The sequence below is a fragment of the Pyxicephalus adspersus genome, chromosome 9, assembly GCF_032062135.1.
Source record: "Pyxicephalus adspersus chromosome 9, UCB_Pads_2.0, whole genome shotgun sequence".
NCBI lineage: Eukaryota > Metazoa > Chordata > Amphibia > Anura > Pyxicephalidae > Pyxicephalus > Pyxicephalus adspersus.
Genome location: NC_092866.1, coordinates 51,191,947 through 51,213,035, shown reverse-complemented (window position 1 = coordinate 51,213,035; position 21,089 = coordinate 51,191,947). Strand labels below are relative to the sequence as shown.

At 38.3% G+C, this 21,089-nt stretch overlaps 1 protein-coding gene across 1 annotated transcript in view; it reads right to left on the bottom strand.

The window, feature by feature from the left end:
- SPON1 (spondin 1) overlaps window positions 1-21,089 on the bottom strand; it is a 185,672-nt gene that overhangs the window by 88,073 nt on the left and 76,510 nt on the right. Inside the window, 2 exon segments of the mRNA XM_072421896.1 lie at window positions 14,219-14,367; window positions 20,343-20,465. Of these exon segments, the coding sequence (XP_072277997.1) occupies window positions 14,219-14,367; window positions 20,343-20,465 (272 nt within the window).

Sequence of the window (21,089 nt, the reverse complement as noted above, 5' to 3'; positions counted from 1 at the left end):
AGGGACCCATGAAAACAAGAATGACCTATTAAAGCCACAACAAAGAATTATAGAAATTAGTGGGGGTCCATGATGTGGTTCCCCTTGTCTACTTTTTTATGGAAATCACAGTACTCAGTGAGAATGGCACAATGTAAAGCAATATTTACTTGAATTACAGAGAAAGGGGCGGGCAGGCAGACGGATGGTAATGCTTGAACAAAGTTTATAGAAAATGCCTTTTAATAATAAAGGTGAACATGCAAAGTAATTCAAGCTTAACTTACAAAGTAGACTTTTTGCTAAAAAAAAGAACTTTGATCTGTATAAGATATGTTTCAAGTTCCTGACTTGAATTCACTAAAGTTTAACCATTGACAAAATAAAAAAAATAGTACTGGCATAATACAGTCTACAAGATGGCTTAATAGTTGGTGAAAGGTTTAAATGATAAATGCGGAATATCGTGTCCACCAAGTAGATGGTTGCTTTTAACAATTCTGTTACTTGACATTAATAAATAATAAGTTTGTGAATTTTTATGGATGACCCATTTTGTTTATATAGGTCATTTTCTTGTATACGAGTGTAACATTAATCAGGGTGATAATGGAATTCCTCCATAGATACGATGCAATACGGGATCATTGTATGTTTAGGACCATGGGTGGGTTATTGGCCAGAAGATCAGAAAAGAAAGCCTTAAAAAGGTAGATTTTCAAGAAATCTAATGGTGCAACTGCATCAAGTACTGGAAAACACCAGAAGATGAGAAGTTACTCATAGCACCCAAAACAGTTTGCAGACAGAACAATAAAAACAGAATTTTTGATTGCTTTGGGTTTCCACTTGTTACAGATCTATTCACAATAATTTACAGAAACCATATTAGTTTAAAAACCTAAAATTCTCTTTAAGCTTTCAACCAATCCTGAAAAAAGGCCAACAATGCGTTTGGATTATGCATCAATGCATTTTTCATCTTGTAACAAGTTCACCTATTTTGTCTTGGGGAATTATTGAAAGATCAGTAATCTCTTACAGCACAATTAAACTTACAGAGACTAGTTAACTCACAAAATACACAACTTCATGGCTTTATTCAAGTCATAAAAAATAGTCAGTCAATATTCCAGGCAGTGTTCTGTATGCAGCAACTGATTTAAATTCTGAAACCTGATTGATATTGCCCTTTTAGCAATGACTTCACTGTATTTTTTTAAAAGGTTTATTCTAGAAAATGTCAAAACTCTCAGAATTTGATGAGTGCCATTTTCTCACCTGCCTTGGCTGTGCAATTTGACTGAAAAGTGCCAAAGAGCCTGAATGAGAGTTAGGAGCAGTGGTGAGTGACTTGATTATATATATACACAATGCTTAAAGCAGACCTTTTACTCAAAATGGAAGGTCCACAAAGGCTTTCTCAAATAATCTGCAAGTTAGGATTATACTTACCTTTCCCTGTCCACCACTCAGCAGACAAAATCTTACAAAAAGAGGCTCATACAATGGAATAAAAGGTCTTATCATAAAATTATGACTGCTCTGCATTTCCTTCAGAAGAATAATGATATGGAGCTAAACAATGCAGAAGATAGTAAGGTTGGTATATTTGTAACTTGATCCTTCTTTATTTTTGATTTACTTATAGTAGGTGATTTACGAAGGGGGCGCAAGGCCAGCTTAAGCGGGCCTTCCATCTTCTCTTCCTTCTTTTGATCTTTAGCCGGCTTGATTGGCTGTGCCAGTCCCTGTAAATAAGCAGCTCAGGGATTTTGACATTAGAAGAAAGTGATCAGACAGGTAAGTATGTTTTATTGCAGAAGGGACAAATGCCAGTCTTCTTGAGAGGATTCAACTGCTGTATGGTCAAGATGAATCTTCTCAGAATGCCAGCAAATCCATCAATGGCTAGGCACCGCAGGCATAGGATGGGGGCGATATTCAGGATATTCTTTTGGACTGAATGATGACGTCAATCCATCAGGCTGGGCAAAATATTTTACCTGATGCAGCTGCTTTTCAACAGTAAAGAAATCTCTACTTTAAAACACAACAAAAGCTCAGCAAACATTCTGTTTGTCCTTGATCTTTGGGAAAACTCAACACCTGACTTATCCTGATTTGAATATTACAGAGTCTAGACATACGGCGGGTAAGAAATTATTTATTCATTGGTAATGTTGTTGTAGTGTTCTCCACAGCTTGGCTATAGAGTAGATGTAGATCATGCATGATGCAAATTTGTTCACATAGAAAGAAACTCATAAATTCGAAATTGAACTGAAGTCAAATTCTAAAAGCAATCAAGAAGATCACTTCTTCATCCAATCAATGGTCAATGTCAATTAGGTATGCCCATATAACCCTCAAAGCAAGAAGAACAATATATTACAGGCTACATTTACCAGCATGTATTTTAGTATAAACCATGTGCATACAGAGTTCAAGACTAGATCACATAAAGTAGGTGGTAAGCAATTGAAGTCTGTTAACAGGAATATAGAAGCCACAGGAGCTCTTTCTACTCTATAGGTGCAAGGCTACACAATGGGTTTATAGGTTTTGGAATTGAAAATTGGATTGTTGGTCCATGCTTTGACTGCCATCTAAATGGTGGAGCATCTGCACCCAGAATCCCTGGCTTAGCATATTTCAGAGGTACTGCCCTAGGGAGAAAATGCCCCCTGCCCTTGAGCTCAGACCTCCTCCTGGTATAAAGACAAACAAAAATCTTCTGTTTATCTTATTAGGGCAATTAGCAATCACATTTAGCTTTTCTAATCATCATCTGTACAAGAAATGTCGACCTGCTGTGTTTATGGCCACCAATAGCTGTGAAATGACCTGACTTGGCCAATAGCTGGATCCGGTGACTCTTATGAGTATGGTGAGTCATAAGCCCTGGCCAACAATCAATTTGTATCATAGAAAACAAACTTAAGTCACAGTAGAACAAACCAGCTAGAGAGCTTACTGATCCAGCGAGACGGGGTAGGAGCCAAGTGCTCCCCAGTACAAAACAACAGCGACCATTATAGACAAATATTTAGTGATCCAGCAGAACAGATCAGTAAATGAGACAGCAGTACAGATGCTAGAATTTGGTCCAAAATGTTCATCTCAGGTGATGGAATTCTGTACACACCTTAGGACAGCAGGACAATGATAAATAGCTTTCAGTAGGTATTTGTGTATTATCTTGCAGGTTAGTAGCAGCATACAAAGATAGAGGCTCATTTATTGTACATGGCTTATCTTGGTTTTCTCATATTATGGAAGCTCCTCTTTCATCGTTTGATGAAGATAAACTCAATAACAGGCAGAGAAGAATCCCTAGAGAACAAAGGCTCTATAAATAGAGAGCCAACGATAAAAAAATAATTAGACGTGCATTTAATCATGAAAAGGAAAAAAAAAAAAAAAGTGGTAGCATGGCAGAATTTGCCAGTAGAAATATACTACCTAATTACTCAGCAACTGGATTAGCGTGCACAGATAATTTTTTTAAACAAATCTCACTGCTGTGATATACCTAGTGGTATAGGTGAGCACACTCCGTATCAACGGAAATAAAGTGCTGCACGTGCAGCTTGTTCTGCAGTACAGGAGCTTAGACGGGTGAGGTGGGGCAGGGTTATTAGAGAGTTCAACGAAGGCCAGATGAGGGTCAAGGCAGGAGGATGAGGAAAAACAAACAAAAAAAAAAAACTTTTGCTTGTTTATGGTCTATGATGGAAAGTTTCAGTAAAGATAAAGCAAAAATTACATATACAACCAAAGCGTCTAACTCATAAATATTGCACAAAATTCCTAGGAACATATGTATAACTCTTACAATACAATAGATTAAAATAAATGGAAAGCAATTTCAGGCGTTTCACTCCACTGTTTAAAATGTACAGTAAAAAAAAGGAAAGAAAAGTTGAAACGATGGGTCATTACAGCTGTCAGCTCTGCTTCCTTGAAGGCTCTTGCATCCCTTTACGAGTTGTATGTGTTCTTGGATAGGAGTCCTGTGTTCCTGGATAGAGAAACTCTATCCAGGAACACATACTACAGGGCCGCAACAGCAGTCAGGAGAGCGGAGCAGCTCCGCTCCACTGATTCCTGTTGCAGTCTGAGAGGAGGAGTATCACGACTGCATTTATGAATGGATCCGTGAGAATCCTCCTCTCAGCGAGAGATCTCGGGAACTACAGGTCAGAATGACGGCTTGCCCTCATTCTGACCTGTAGTGCTCGGGGATCGCTCACTAACAGGATTCCCACGGTTGTATTTATGAACACAGCCGTGATAATCCTCCTATAGTGATTTCTGATGGTTTCGTGAAATTTAGCTGAAATTTCCTGAACCCATCGGAACATCGAGGAAATTTTCGCGAGAATGCCGGAGGCATTCTTGCTCATCCACAGTCATTACTTCGCACTGGTAGAGGCTCCTAAATCTTTTTTAAATGGATATTGGATCCAACATGACTGTGTGATGGTTAACAAAAATCCCCCCACCCCTTCGCTCCGTATATTCCCAAAATATACTCCACTTTTTTTCTCCTATGTTCATATAGACGTCAAGGGAAGTACCTGGTACTTCCAAATTTGCAGGAGAATTTGTAACAATATGATAACACTGAACCAGTTGGTGCCATCACATGAGGAGTCCACAGTGTTGGTTAAACTTTGCCTCCAGAGACTTGAAATGTACACCATACTACAAAAAACTGGACTGCTGGCAGCTAAATGAACTTCATCTGTCTGATCGAACCACAGATTCACTTCAAAGCTTTCATGAGACAAAAAAGGGTTGCCATCGCTGACCTTCCTAAAGAAATGTTTAATTTATGACTGTATTTGTTATGCTCACTTTAATTTTTCCCAAGTCAGGGACCTTGAACAAGCACAAAAGGCCAAGTCAAAGGAATAGTTGGGAGTCCTTATTTACAAACTTGCCCCAGGTCAGAGATTTAAAATATTTAAGTCTGAGACAACCAAAGCATATAGTATGTTCACTGCACCAACAGTAATAGCAGAGCCCATATATAGTACCTGTCCATACAGGTGTAAGTTCTGCGTATGTTCCAAGTAAGCTTGGCTCAAAATGATGCTACAACTTCGACCACTTTCCTCATTGAATTTATTCCCTCAGAGCAGCGTTTCTGAACCAGGGTTCCTCCAAAAGTTGCTAGAGGTTCTTTAAGCACAGAATTTGGTGTCTCTCTGGTCAGTTTAATTGGCATCAATGATCTTGGCTATCTGTAAGAGTGACATTTTTCCCACTCTTCTTACAACTTATTTCTACACCATATATGATGGCCACCACACCAATTATAGATTATGTTTTCTGAAGACCTAGCCGTTATTTCAAGGGACCCCATGTTAAAAAAAAGACAAGAGTTATTACTGCAGCCAATAGAACAAAGTGCATTCCCATCTTTTGTTTGGGAGAAGATAAAGGAACCCGATTCAATTTATAGAATAAAGTCAGGATTTGCATGTAAATTAATCTTCCTATATCTCTGGATCATTTACCCTGCAAGATGTGTTTATTATGAATTGTGCAAGATCCAGCCAATAACCCACCATTACCGCCATATACTGAAGCACCAAACAATATTCCCAAATAACCGCATTTCATTTCATCTATTGTGTACAATCCTAGTCATTTTTTGTTTATCCATCTTTCACTTCTAACATTAATGACAAACCATTATCGAGCAATCAGAGTTCAGCTAAATTGGTTCTGTGAGTTACATGCTTAAAATACACTTCATTTGACATTTAAATTATATTTTCCTGAGCCCAGCTTGATAGAAACAGAATTATTTTTTGAGGATTTAATACATTTCAATATAGATTGGAAATGTTACCCTACCCACTAATGAGTCATATAGTCACAACAATGCGGTTGTGATGGAGTGAATTATCTTGATGGACTGCTCTAAACAATGAGCAGTTGCATAGGCATTACATTCTGTTTTCCAGGTGACTGGATGGTGGATTATTGGAAAAGCTTGATCTATGGAGATTTAAAGATTACATGTTATGGCATTTCAACATAAAATGAAACAGAAGCCACCAAGAGGAACAAGGGTGGAATTTAAGAAGACTGTTTAGTTCGTTATGTGTACTTTTTATAAGTATGTATTAATTTCTCCGACCTAAATCTAGCAAAGTATAAGAAGCCTTCTTGGCATCAGTGCATCTCTTCTGATTGGATGTGTCACTTGCCCATATGGTGCCTTATGCATGTAACTTAACTGCAAATCCATGCAGGAAGATGGGTGGTGAGTGCTGTGGCCATGCTGTGACCAAAAGGGATGAGAGAGCGAGTTTTTAAAACTTGATCTTGCAGCACATTTGGCCGTTCTCTCTTACTGAAATTGTAAGCGAGAACAGCCAGTGTAAATTCGCCAAAGGAGATCGAAAAAAAAAAAAGATTGCAGGCTGTGCTGATCAATCAATGTAGCACCGGCTGCATTCATTGATCAGCTCAGTGTGCGATATCCAGCCCTAGAGGTTAAATGGGGACAAGTCTCCCCATTCAAAACCTCTAGTGCTCCCTGATTGGCTGAGGAAAGCCTTCTGATTGGCTTAGAGGAGACCATGGCTTAGAGGAGAGCAAGAGAGGTTTTGAATGGGGAGACTTGTCCCCATTTAACCTCTAGTGCCCGGAGATTGCAAACAGAAGGATTCCCAGGGCTGCATGAACGAATGCAGCTCTGAGAATCCCCATGCACTAGAGGTATTTAACCTCTAGTGCCCGGGGCTGGCAGTGGAACTGCAGATGAACTCTCAATGAAGTTTCTCTTTTGAGAAGTCATCTGCAGTTCAGTTCCCACGGTCACCGAGCTAATAAGTACAGCCCAGTGACCATGGGAACTGAACTGCAGATGAACTGCGATCCCCGGGCACTAGAGGTTAATTAACCTCTAGTCCCCAGGGATCGCAAACAGGAGGATTCCGAGGGCTGCATGAATGAATTCAGCCCTGAGAATCCACTGTGATCTCGGGGCACTAGAGGTTAAATAACCTCTAGTGCTGGGGATCGTAATGATTTCCTCATCTTATGATGGTTTCGCCAAATTGGTTCGCCAAGATTTTGCGGACCCATCGGAAGTTCAAGGAAATTTACGCGAGAATGCCTGGTGACCAACAGTCATACCCCCAAAGAAGTGGTTTAGTGATACTTACAGTCTTCAAGGATAGCCCTAGAGGCTGGGAAACCCTGTTGCCATCTTTTAACAGTTGTTTGATTTATGAAAGCTCTCCAAAACTGGATTAGAAACTGTGAAGGGTGAACCTGAATGATCCAGGTAAAGTTCAGCCATTTATCAAACCTTTGGTCATATAATGTATATCTTATTCGGTTAATACACTGAATGCTCACTTAAACGTACTCTGCACATTCACTGGTTTAAACATTACATCTAGAGTTATAAATATAGTGAATGTACAAAATGGTGAATAAAAAATACAGTGAATACAAAATGGTAAATAAGACTGGCTTTAGCAGAGTTTTACAAGTATGAACCTAATGATAGGTCCAGACTGGAAGTGGGAACAAGCATTCTTGTGTGGCTCCTGAAAGATGGCATCTTGCCAGCCACTCGGGCACTTGCCTGAACCAGAGTTTGCAGATTTGATAGCGGGCACCAGTGATCAGTACTGAACTCCTCATTACCACTTATATATAGTCCATTTGGATGACACCGGTAGATGCAACATGTTGCAACCCTCTAAGACAACAGTTGAGGAGTATAAGGAGATCGTAACCACATCACAACCAGTCTGAGTCTTATTATGGAAAAATACAGAACTTGCCTTTGTGAAAACAGTTGAGATTTGCATATCAATTTTGCTTCCTCTATCTCTGCATCTAACAATCTTATGACAAGTACATTTCACTGAAGGAAACCTCTGCTCATGAATGTTTTATTTTATGCTTGGTGTGAATTTCCCAGGTTAGTGACAAGTTTACGCTAAGCAGTAGAAACGCAAGAGCGGGCTCAACGAAGAGAAGATAATTATCAAACTTTTCTAACAATTGTTTAGGTCTCTGAACAAAATATGTAAAGCTGGTGTCCAGAAAACAGCCAAATAAATAGCTATGGTGTATATATTAGAACTCTTACCTGCCAGTTTGCATTTGTGTGCATTCAGTTTTGGGATTTACACAGCTCTAATAAACTGCATAGGTAGCCTGAGAATCGGATTTTTTTCCTGAAGGGAGGTGGGTAACAGTCTGGGCATATTCCTGCTCCAAGCTTTTGACAGGACAATAAAGGAGCAAAAGTGGATGAAAGTCCACAGGTTCTCTTTTAAGGTGAAGCAATGAACATACATGGGCTCTGTCCATCAATTTAGTGAAGGGGTTTAATTAAAATGCAATAAGCAGGAGAGAGTAACTAGGGCACATAATGTCCAAACAGGCAGCTCTGGAGGGCACTAAAACATCACACAGATGAGCATATATGTCTCTTTATCCTCATCTTCCAAGAGACCAGCATGCCCATTAAACTGCCCTTGTGGACAATAAAAAACAATGGTCCTCCCTGTTGTAGTGAGTAACCCATGCTGTGACATTCTTGATATGTCCTTGTCCTTACATAGGATCCTCCTTTGAATTCTCCTTTCCCAGCAGGCTTCTAATTGGATTTCAAGGGTCTCTCAGACTGTAGGAGGTTCTGCTTTCCTTAAAAAAACTAGTGACCAAGGCTCAAACTATTGAATCTTAATTTCTCCATGGCAAGTACCCCATAACACTCAATTTTCCCATTTAGGAACCAATTTCGCTGGCGCCAATCTTAGTCATTGGGCACAGGAACAACACCTTTCACTGCTGACTGGCTCCCTTCTCTACCATGACCAGGAACCTTACCCAGCTGGGAGAATCAAGACTCAAGGCCAAGCACACTACTACATATACACAGGAGCTTTCTATTCTGGAGGGTTCTAGTACTAGGGAGCTCCTTCTCCCCCTTAAAATTGACACTATATACAATTTAAATACTGTTAAAGTAATTACATTTCTCACCTACTAACTCTCCAAAAAATCAATGTTACAAAAAGTGTGGCTTGCAGTAACAAAATACGGATTCCTACAATTGGGTATGGCTAAAATGACCAAGGCATTGGTGGATCAAATATGGGATTTGTCCCAATTTCCTTTTAAAATAAATCAATGTGAGCTATGAGAAAAGGGCATTTTTCTGTTAGATACCTACACTCCGAATTTTATGTTATAAAATGAAATCAATAGCCATCGTTCCTTTTATGAGTATTGAACTTAAAAGTGCGAATACCTAGTCCTTCTCTGGAGACAAGGAAAAAAATCAATAACTGAAATATGCTTTCTCATTTAAAATAAAGTCTGCTACATCTTAAAATTGCAATATGCTCAAGATTAAAAAAAAATGTTCAATTTTATCCCATATGGCTGAATTTGCAAGGCAAGTAGAACAGTTTTGCATGTAAAGATGAAAAATTTAGTATTCATAAATGTCTGACCAGCATTCCTATGACCTGTCTAAGTTCCCTCTAGACATCATTTTTAAGAGTTTTACAAGTTTTTTTATTCTCATTATCCACAAAGGATCGCTGGCTCAGCAGAGCTAACATAAGGTATTATATTGCTACCATCTCCATGTGACATAATTAGAATTAACGATACCCGTTTTCAATGTTTCATTGCACTATGTATTGAATTAGAGAGTCTTATTAAAGAAAACTTAAATTGCCAATCAGAAGATTGTTTGTGTATTCCAACCTGCTAAAGATAAATGACAGGCTTGATCTTGAATTGAGCAAAATTAGCACTGTCCCTGGAATGTTCATTTTTACATAAAAAAACTAGAATATCTGTCTACAACAATACAAATAAATGGAGCTGTGGGCTGAACTCCAAGCAAACTGAATACATTTCTGAAATACACTGACCCACCTGCCAAAAGATTTTTTGATTATGGTCAGCCGGTCTAGTGAGCAAAACATAAGTGCCAGGTGGCAAAGCCAGGTTGGTGACCTTGCTGTTCTGTTCCCAAGCTATGCAATACAGCTGGATCACCAACCTGCCCCTAAGCCTGTGATTGGAATATGAAGGAGTTATGAAGCATATGACTAATGAGAGTATTGCTTTTCTCCATACCACTTATAATCTTGGGCAAACTGTTGAATAACAGCACTGTGCAAAGCTGAAGAGCTCCTTGGTCGGAGTGCCCCACCTTCATTTCCCAGTGATGTTTTGGAAGACATGGCAAGATCTATTATAAATCAGCCTTAGCATCCTAAATTTGTGCCATTTATGTGCCTTTAGCAGGTCAGGTTGCCTTTACACCATTTATGTAATTTGTTGGACGTTTACCTTCCAATGTTTTAACATTTTATTTTGGAACAAGTAGAAAGCACTAACTATAGTCAGCCCAAACGTGCTCAAATATCAGCCGATCCACAATAATTCCTTCTAAAACCAGCCTCATTAAAATAAAACTGTAACAGGATATATATTAAATCGAAAAAGATCCAGAGTCCTGGAATTTTTCAAAAAGTGATGATGGTTCCTTTCTCTCATGTCAGACTTAAGGTGCGTACACACTTGACAAATTTATCATTGGAAACAAACAACTAACAACTGATCATCTGATAATCGTTAACAAAAAAAGTACACAGTGATGGCGATGAACAAGGATTGTCGCTGGAAACGAACGACCGTCCCGGCGGATCTGATTGAGCGACCATCGTTCACTATCTATTGTGTGTGCGGTCATTCAATGATCCTGGATGGTTCTGCAGTAGACTTTCTCCTTTACATGTCACATATCTAGCATGTGTACACTATTGGTGGATTATATTTCAACATTCGTATTGTTACAGCATGTACAGAGTTGTGCACAATACGATCATTCAAAATAATGGTGCATCGTTGGTTTTGTAACGATAATTATTGCAAGTGTGTATCTAGCATTAGAACCCTAGGCCAGTTTAAGACACTTTGCATAGGGAATTTGGAGCCATCTATATCCCTGTTGAGACTTTACCTGCTTTCTCTTACTCTAGGACAGGGCAAAAAGAGACCAAACATCTCTGAAAGACACAAGAAGCCCTAAACCACATATTTCAGTAGCGTGGTGAGAAGCTAGAAGGTCAATCATTTTTTATTGCTGTACTTCAAATGGGGAAGTGTCTTTGCATTTCTTTCGTACTAAAGATACGATATATGGCACAGTTTCACCTCCATAAGAAATTATTTTATATGGCACTAACATATTATGCACAAGGCTCTTAGTCATGTCACTAACCATCCCTCAGAAGGAGGCTCACAATCTAGTGTTCCCAATATAGCCATACATCATTACCAGTTTGAGGCCATTTTGGGGGCAAAGGCATTTACCCTAACCAGATGTTTTTAGGAGGTGGGATGCACCTCCCCATGCAAATCCTGAACCGAGGACCCAGCACTGCAAAGGCAAGAAGCCATGAAGACAAATGTCCCCATGGAGGACTCTTTCCTGCTATGCCAAAACAGAAGGTGCTCAGTAAACATAGCCAGAAGTTTCACAGACATAGTGATTAACATGAAAACGTTGTTTCTGGGCTCGAATCACATTCCAGAACCTATTGACTAAACTCTGATGGTGTCCTTCTGGAGAGAAAAGGAAATGACACTGTAATATATACTAGGTCCACTTTAATCTTGTCCTAAAAATATCCAGTTCATTGCCCGTAGATCTAAAAAGATGGCAGCTTGTTTAAAATGTATTTTAATAATACCTCTTAGTGCTTATTTAGTCATTTTAACCATAACCAACCTTAAAGCAAGTCACTATGCAGTTTTTCTCCAGTACAAAATACCAGTAAATGATTTACATTACGTCTAACACCTTTATTACACCAGCCTTTCAAAGCCAGCCTGTAGAATTTGTCAAACCCCAGGGTCAGCAAAACATAACCTTCTTCTACCGTATTATTATTGCTCTTAATGCACTTTAAATTGTACATTATTATCCAGGCCAGAAACACATGACAATACAGTACGTCTCCATTTGCAGCATTGACTGAACGAAAAAAGAGAGAAGGAGAAATAAATGAAATGCTTTCAGTCACACAGATGAATTGTTCTCCAACATGGCCCTAAATGGAACAATACTACAGAAGGAGTATTACTAAACAAAGAAAAAAGAATTACAACAAAAGTAACAGGTGTCTTTAAAATTTAGAAACCCCTTCTGTCCTTGCTGAAAGCACCCATTATAGGGGGTGAAAGGCTGTTGGATTTCTCAAGCAGGATTTGGTAATACTGAGTTCTGTGTTTCATCAAAAAGTACTTTATAGAGTAGTGTTTCTCAACCGGGGTTCTTTGGAAGTCTAGGGTACCTCCATAGGTTGTTAGGGGTTCTTTGAGAAATTAGCCATTTGTGCTTTTCCGGTTTAAGTGACACCAATGATCTTTTCGGGTATCTGTAGGGGTTACATTCTTTCCAATGGCCAGAAATGCAAGGGCTCTGGATATAGTAAGTATAGTAAGGGTTCCCTGAAGAGCTTAAAGTTATTTCAAGGTAGGAAAGATGAGAATTACGACTAAAGCTTTGTACAGATACAGGATTTGTGGCACCAAAGACAAGTGTTTATCTGTTGCGTCTGTATAGTGATCCCATGATGTCATTTACTGGTCCATCATACTGGATCATTAAACAACCTGCCCATTCTACCACTGTTGTTTCCTAACCTCTCCTCCATAAAACAGGTCCTGTTCCTTCTAACACTGTAGACAAATTACTAACAATCATTTTTTTCAACAATTATTGAGCAGCTTTACCTAACCTAAGGCAGAGTTACAGGACATGCAGGAGACTGTAAATGGACCGGCAGCATTTAAGGAGCTCTTTAAAGTGGAAAATAGGTTATGGCTTGAACTAAAGGCCACCAAGATGAGTTTCAGAAAAGATAAAACTTCTGCGTGCCTTTTAGTATTTTATATGCAGTGGGATATTTGTATATATTGCTTTTATCAGAATATTAATTCAAGCCAGAATAAAATTGGCGCAGTTGATCTGGCCTCATAAAGTCCAACATAAGAACCTGAGAAATAAAGCGATAAGGCTGGAAAATGAAGTTATCGCTCCAGAAGATGCAAGCATTACAACTAAAAGTGTAGAACTTGGTAACTTACTTCTGTCTAAATGAACTGCTCACTGTAAAGCTCAAAATAATTCCTAAACAGTTAACCGGAACCAAAAACATGAGCACAACCCCAAGACAAGTGTTTAAAAGTGGAATAGCCCTCACATTGGGGCTTTCATCTAACTTCTTATTGCAGAAAGTGAAAGGAAATTTCCCCAATAGTACCAAGCAATGAAAAAAAAAAAAAACCTTGTGCAGAGGTTTAATACCTTCTGTACTTTCCATTAAAAGCAAAAGGAGAGTTTGAGTTTTTAGCATTGTACTCAGACAGGAAAGAATAAAGCCTCCATGGAGGTCTAAAGCCATGTCTTCACTACATTTTTATGATGAAGAAAGGATGCAACTTAAAAACAGAAAATAGAACGGACATAGTAGATAGGCTGCAAAAAAATATAAAATAAATGGCCATATAAATACAAATGCCCATTTTTAACTGGTTCGCTTTAAAGAGGCATACACACGTAAAAATATAGTCGTTGGAAAGGATCTTTCACAATCCTTTCCAAAGACTAATGACTGCACGATGCATGAATGAGTGCTCTACATACAGCACCGTTCGGCTCTATGCAGAGGGGAGGGGAAGAACGATGAAGCGGCACCCTGCTGCGTGCTCACCCACTTCCCTTGCATTAGGATCGTTCGTTGACCATCATCCATGGATCTGCCAGGACGGTTGTTCGGATGATGGATGCTGTACACACGCCAGATTCTCGTCCGATATCGGCCCTGAGCCGATCGGGTGAGAACCATTGGACGTCTGTATGTATCTTAAGACTAACTCTAATTCTGAGTACCTCCTTTCTGTTTATATATTAGTATTTCATAGCAAGTCTTACCAGATCCTACAACAATGTAAACTTTTATCAGAAACAAAAATTACAATTGTTACAAAGAATGGGGGCATTAATGGTAAAAAGGGTGACAAACATAAAGCGTCCCTTTCCTGCCCAGTATCAGTGCAGAATGTTAACTGGAAAAGGAAACTTTAATAAAAAAAATACAAAAAAAAAATGAAAAAATATATATTTATTAGGCAGATATTACTTTTATGGATTCTGGCTTACTTTTTGTCGTATCTCTTCTTCCATTTTCACTGGTGATCCCAATTCGGCCACTTGCTTCACCCCTTCACTGGCCAAACCACCATACTCCCAAAGTACATAGTTCTTAGAGTGTGAGCCACCAATAATTGCAGACCAGTGATTAGCTCTTCCTGAGGATAGAAGAGAGAAATGGTAAGACTGGTAATAATTCGTTGTACAAATACCTGTAGAGTAGATGTCTAGCAAAGGCCTTATTACTTACAACCATGTTCCTGTAATCCCCGCTAAATTGCTGCTGTAATTTTTTGTAATTGAAACTTTTTTGTTCCAATTTTGGTTTTCAAGGCTTGTGTCCCACTAGCATTTTAGGAATTTATGAATGAACTGAAGGGCAATAACACCTATACATTCTGCTAATGTGCAGTAAAATTGGCTATTGGACATTAAGGCACAACACTGTAACAAGAAACTAATAAAATTAATGGAGGATCTCAGCTTTGTGGAGAGATTAGCTGAACTGAATGTATTCTCCTTTGAGAATAGATGTTTAAGAGGGAATATATTCACCCTGTATAAATATAGAAACGGTCCATATAGAAAGCTCCCTACCCAATTATTCCCTTTGAGATCATTACAAAGGACAAGAGGGCACTCTTTGCGTGTGGAGGAAAAAAAGTTTAAGCTCTGGATAAGGAAGGGATTCTTTACTGTAAGGTCTGTGAAAATGTGAAATAAGCTCCCTTTAGGAAGTAGTTTCAGCAAATACTATAGATTGCTTTAAGAAAAAGTTGGATGCTTTTCTAGAAACACAGAATATATCTGGGTATTAAGGCTTTCAAGTAAAGACACCAGAGACTGTTGATCCAGGGAACGTCTGATTGATTCATGGAATCAGGAAGGAATTTTTCCCCTGTTGAAGCAAATTGTACCAGGGTTTTTTTTTTGCCTTCCTCTGGACCAACTATGTCTTATAGGGTTTTATATCTGGGATATGTTTATTTCCCTAGACCAATTAATAGCAGAAATTTGTAAGACATTCATTCAAGATTTGCTGGTTCACCCAGGTTCTTCAAAGACAGTCTTTTTTTCTCATAGTCATAGTCTTATGTAGAACAAATATGTTTACCCTAGTTGGGTATATGTTTTTAGTAATTATATTAATTTCTCATAATCAGGTAAATCTGAACAATAGCATAATGTGAAATGCGTAAACTAAAATTCGGTATTACTTACTCTTTTTTAAAGTTGTATTGAGCAGCAAAATAATGATCCTCTATAGAATTTTAAGAGTCCACCTTCTCAATTGGGAAACTGAAAAAAGTTTAATTCAGTGATTTATGAACTGCAAGTTTGGTGGCTCCCTTGAGGAAGTGAAATATCTGAATTGGGAATTCATGAGATATGGAACGGACATGATGAATTCTACATGCTCTTATTGGGAATGTGTAATGCAAATAATGTTTTTGAGTTTATGGCAGGCACCCGTATGCTGACCAAGACGGGGGCCACAGAGAAAAATCAGATACAGAGAATGGTAGGACAAACAATTTTAACTTTTTTTGGAGAGGGGTGCCAAATCACACTTTTGTGATATAGTGCATAATATTGTACATAACAGCAATTGGGAATTAGCACATTGCGGTAGCATCAGTTTTTCAAGGCAATGCACCTAACAAAACACAAGCAAGACCTTGCATTGGGATACACCAATTTGGGAAAAAAATGCTGCATTTTTTGGTTTTGAATTGGAAGCCTATTTAAAACAAATGAATTTCCATAAAATCTTAAAAGCTCCTTGACCCTTTGCAATATTAATGCCCTAGCAGTCCCATTCCCTCTTGAACAAATCCTTTTCCTCTTCCAGAAGTATTTAATTACAATCTGTACAGACCAAGATGCTTCATCCTTCCGTATATTACCTTTAGCTGTTCCTGGAAGGGGTATATGGGGGAAGAATATAGAGTCACTGGAATCGGCTTGGTCTGTTGCCATTACATCCAATATGGTGGCACTCAAAAGCCTCCGCTAATTTGTAAATCTGCAAATAAACTTTTACGAGCACATACGAGCATGTAAAAAGATTGTTGTTGAAATGAATAGTTTACTGACAGGGTCTCTTTAAGTAGTTTAGTGCATTTATTTCTTGTCTATATCTACTCCTTAAACTTAACTGCTAAAAAAATAAAAAAAGTAATGCTCTGAACAAAAGCGTGAATATGATAAATGCAGGCACTAGGTACTTTAGGATCAATTCCAACCCATGTACCCCGTGTTGCACTGTAGTTCCTAATATGCAAGTTCGTTACAAAACGTTACAACACTTAATGAATAATGATAATCACAGCTGCCAGTTGGGCGCAGAACTGGATTGTTTTTCGGTCTCTAAGTAGAATCACATTTAGGAGAACATATGTTCTGAGTGCACAATGGAACAGACACACAGAACAAAGAACGCCAGGCGCGGGTGATTATCAGTCCCGCGCACGGTGAGGTAGGTAAGTGCAAACCCAGCAGAGAAGCAGAATAAAAGCTTCAGCGGTAAACATTACGCTCAGCACATCTTCATTCTTATTATTCAAAAGCCTTCAGCGTCTGCAGGTTGTTTTGTCGTTTCTCTACTGTTCGGAACAAAAGCATGCGGAATATGAACCTCGGTCGTTTTCTGCTACCCAGTGCTCACAGCAACAAAGAATGTAGAACTGTACTGATTCGTGCATTCATTATCGAGGATTAACGACAGGAAACCATAACCAATAACTTTTTTTCTGCCAATATGTTTAGAAGGTAACCGCAGACAGAACAGGATACTTTAGATACATAACATGAGTACAATTATAGTGTCATTTAAAGGTTGATTGTTCTGCTCAACAATCTGCTCTAGTGAGCCTAAATTTTTATAGGTTAGGAGTTTTAGCAGGAAAATCTTTTCACTGAAGCTACATGCGGATATCCGTTGCCCAAGACCAACGTTCAATGAAATTTTTGCATCAAGCTGTCTCGTTCAATGAAGATCTAGCGTCAAGATGGATGAATGAGCTACAGGAATGCCTTGTTGGTTTCTAATGGGGAAGACGCAGTGGGAAGCCTCCCACTTCCCCTCCCATCTACAAATTGATAAACCATTCTACTGTCACTAGAAATAATCAATATTCAGGCTGATTGCAAAAACAAACACTCTTGACACTCCAAGGTAACACAGCTGTTCTTTACCTTGCCAATCAAGCCATTTCTATAGTCCAAATTTTTGCCCCAGTTTGGTCAGAATGGACCTTGAACCAAACTGAAGCAAATTCGAACATTACTAGTTGGCAACAGAATCTCTGTGTAAAAATAGAGATATAAACCTGAATAAAGAAAACAACTATGGACTGGTAGGTTGCAAAATATTTTGTTTTTATGTTTAGGGGTTGGGGTGAAGAAGGTGTTAAGGTTTCCGGAAGTGGGGGAGGAGTGAAATGCAATGCGGGACTAAGTGTTAGCGACAGCTTTAAATATCAATATTAGGTTAGCATTGTGCTCTATATTTTAGAACGTAAGCTTTGTACCGAGCTGAATCATTAGGAACTTTTTATTTTGTTGCATATTTTGAAACAAGAATTGTGAAGTCCAGAAAGGAGCTCCATGTGCAAGGCCAGTTACTTGATGCTACAATAGTTCCAAAACGAGAGTAGGAAAACACTAAAATGGAGAGAGCCCTACAAAGATCATGGCAAAAATCATGGTCACATGATTTGTAGAATCCACTTTTTAAATGTTTTTTACCTTGAAAAATGCTACACTGTTTACAGCAAAGTTTGTTATTTTTTATGCAATAGTCTACTCCTGTTTTTTTTTTTTTAACTTTTTACATCGATTTAAAATTTAGGTCTCTAACCATACATGTACACATTGGTTTACATTTGTCTTTTTATATTTTATTTTATAAGTATTGTTTATTGTTTTTATCCAGGGAATTTCATTAGGCAATACTTTTTCCTAAATGTCCGGACTAAGGTTTGCAGGGTGATGGTGGTGCTCCTCCAATATATCACCTTCATGTATAGGTTATATAGTTCATTGTTAGAAATAATCAATCAATTACTTATTTAAATGATCAGCGTTTTTCACATCGATAAGCTATTCCAAACAAGCACTGGAGCACTATACCATATACCTTGTATCAGTACAAGGATCCATCATATTATTTGATGGATAACCAACTAAGCAATAGGGAGCAAGGTAGTATTTATGTGTTTGCACTGAGGAATGTCTCAACTGAAGAGTTGTACACAAGAACATTTTGTTCCAGACTTTTCTTGGTGCTATATAGAAAATGTACAGCCAATGCATTTTGGGGGCCTCTGCCTTCTTCCTGGCTCAAAGTGAATGCTTGGGACATGGTATGGTGACTGTGTCCAAGTGTTTTGGTAGAACCTGAAGATTTAGAATATATATTATCCAGTTCTATGCAAATACTTGGGGGTACTCTGCCTTCCTCATAATTTACAGTAAGTATTCAGTCTATACCATGGTATGAAACTGGTTTGGGGACCATGTCACGGTATTGTGGTGGAACTTGATGAATTGTAATAACTGGAATAGGGTAAAGTTTCCCGATGGGTTCTGTCATCTCAAGCTCTGAATAAGAAGGAGCTCAAATCCCCGAAATCTGCTGGCTGTACTCCTATGATATAGCAGCAATACAGTATTCACTTGAGGCACTTCTCATCACACACATATGGAAGCTATCCACTAAATAGCTGAAAACCCCAGAAGCCTCATAAAGCAACTTCAGCCATCTATCATTGATCCCAAATACACGAACATGAGATTTTCTTCAATACCAGTCCTGCCCAGCCCTGTCATGGTCACAAGAATTTTCCAGGGAGTGAGGAAGACCGTCTTTGGTCGGATTCTACCTCATTAAAGTTCTTGACAACCAGCCTAACTTTCCAACACATTGGCCAAAGACAGAACACGTAAAGGCAATGGATGACCCTTAACTTTTTTTATTCTTATTTGCAACCTGCCACAGTCAAAAACAAGAGCTCTAGTAAATGTATCTGTGAGTGACTAACAGTAAAATAATAAAAAAATAATAAAACCCAATATTGCAATAAAAAGAAAAAAAATGATCATTTTCTGCCATCTCACAATGTCCGTGAATGCAAGATTATTAAATTGCGCTTTTTTACAATATTGTCTTTGACAGCTTAATGTACCTTTATTGTCAAAACCTTTATCGTACTTTTAAATAAATTCCTTCCATAAAAAAGCACTGCCAGCATGTTCCCCATGGTAGAATTCTTTATATATAGGGTCTGTGTGTAATTGGCTATTTGATAGAAAAGGCCAATAAAAAAAAGTGGAAGGAAATGATTCTGTCATCCGGTATTGAAGTCTATAGATAAGACGTTTCATTAAAGAGTTCCCTTTGCCTTGCTACGAATGGAAGGTCAAATCTTTTATAGGCAACAATGAATCATATTTAGAGAGGGGACAAAACAGTTGAAGTAATTACATGGACAGAAATTTCAATGAACGGGGCCCTTGGCTGACAGATGACCCGCTGGGACGATTTCTGTGGCACTGAAATATAGATCATACGGGAGTTTTGTTTGTTCTGCAACATGTCTTGTGGAGATTCAGCATAGATTTGGAAGCAAATTTATGGCAACTTCATTCTAATTTCCTACTCAGAAAAAGGCACATATTATGTTTTGTATAATAATAGTTGAAGTCTTGATTTTTCTCCAAAGGCCCGCAAGAGCACGATAATTTTTTGCTTTGATGACCTAAAGGCATCTCTGGGCAAAATCAAACATCTGCCTTTTCTTCTCATTCTCCCCCCCTACAACCATGTTTAGCAACATTTTATAAACCAGGTCCCCTGACCCAGTGCAGTTTCTTCAACTTTAAAGCAGGCCCAACTACTAATTCATAATGTGGGCAGTGATGGCATCAAGGCTTTAGGTGATTAAGGACAGCATTTGCATTTCTTTGTATATCTCCAGCAGTTCGTTAGATAGGGAGTTTTGGTAAGAATGAGCGGGGGGATTTTTTTTTCTTAGAACGGAGACCAACGTTTAGGTGTTGCAGTCATGTGAAAAGATAGGTACCCCCATGGAAATTGCTGACTTTTGGTAAAGAATAAAATTTGACTCACTTGGGTAGTCCTTAGCATGTGACTTCTCCGACCAGTTTCCATAGAAAGTTAACCTGTATTTAGCTGTTCCACAAGCACAGCAGTCGGGGATTGCCTTCTCGTTAGCGCCTTCAGATGTGGCATCTATGAAAAAAATCAACAATGTAACACATGCCAAACATTTTTTTTTACATGTATAGAACTGTGAACTAGTTTGTATATCTCAGGGAACAGATAAAATTTTTATCAACACTTGGTACAGTTGTTTTTTGTATTTTTCTTTTCTAATAAGACGTTATAGAAAAAAAACTTTGCCATTATACAATGGCATTAAGGTACCATAATAGTACCATGTACCATGATAACCATTTATTACAGAATGTTGGAATCAGGGGATGCCCTTTGCTGGATAATTTACATTTTTAGAGTTACAAGCTTTTAAGATGACTTATAATATCCCTTGTATGAAGCTTGAAGAAGGGTTCCAAGTTTTCCTAAAACTTAATCCTTTAAGTTAGCCAATGAAGGGTATTATTTAAACTCTAAACCCTTTTTTAAAGCAGTGAATGTCAGGGATTATTCACTTTTTTAAAAAAACTATCTACAATTTCTTATTATTGGGCAAAGAGGCCACCATTTAAAGAGAAACTCTTGAAAAATTAAAATTACACCTAACACGAGCAATCTATAAAAAAATATATATATCATATAAAAAGTAATTAGACTTAGCAGAGCACTTCTTCAAATAAACGTTCATAGGCCTGCACC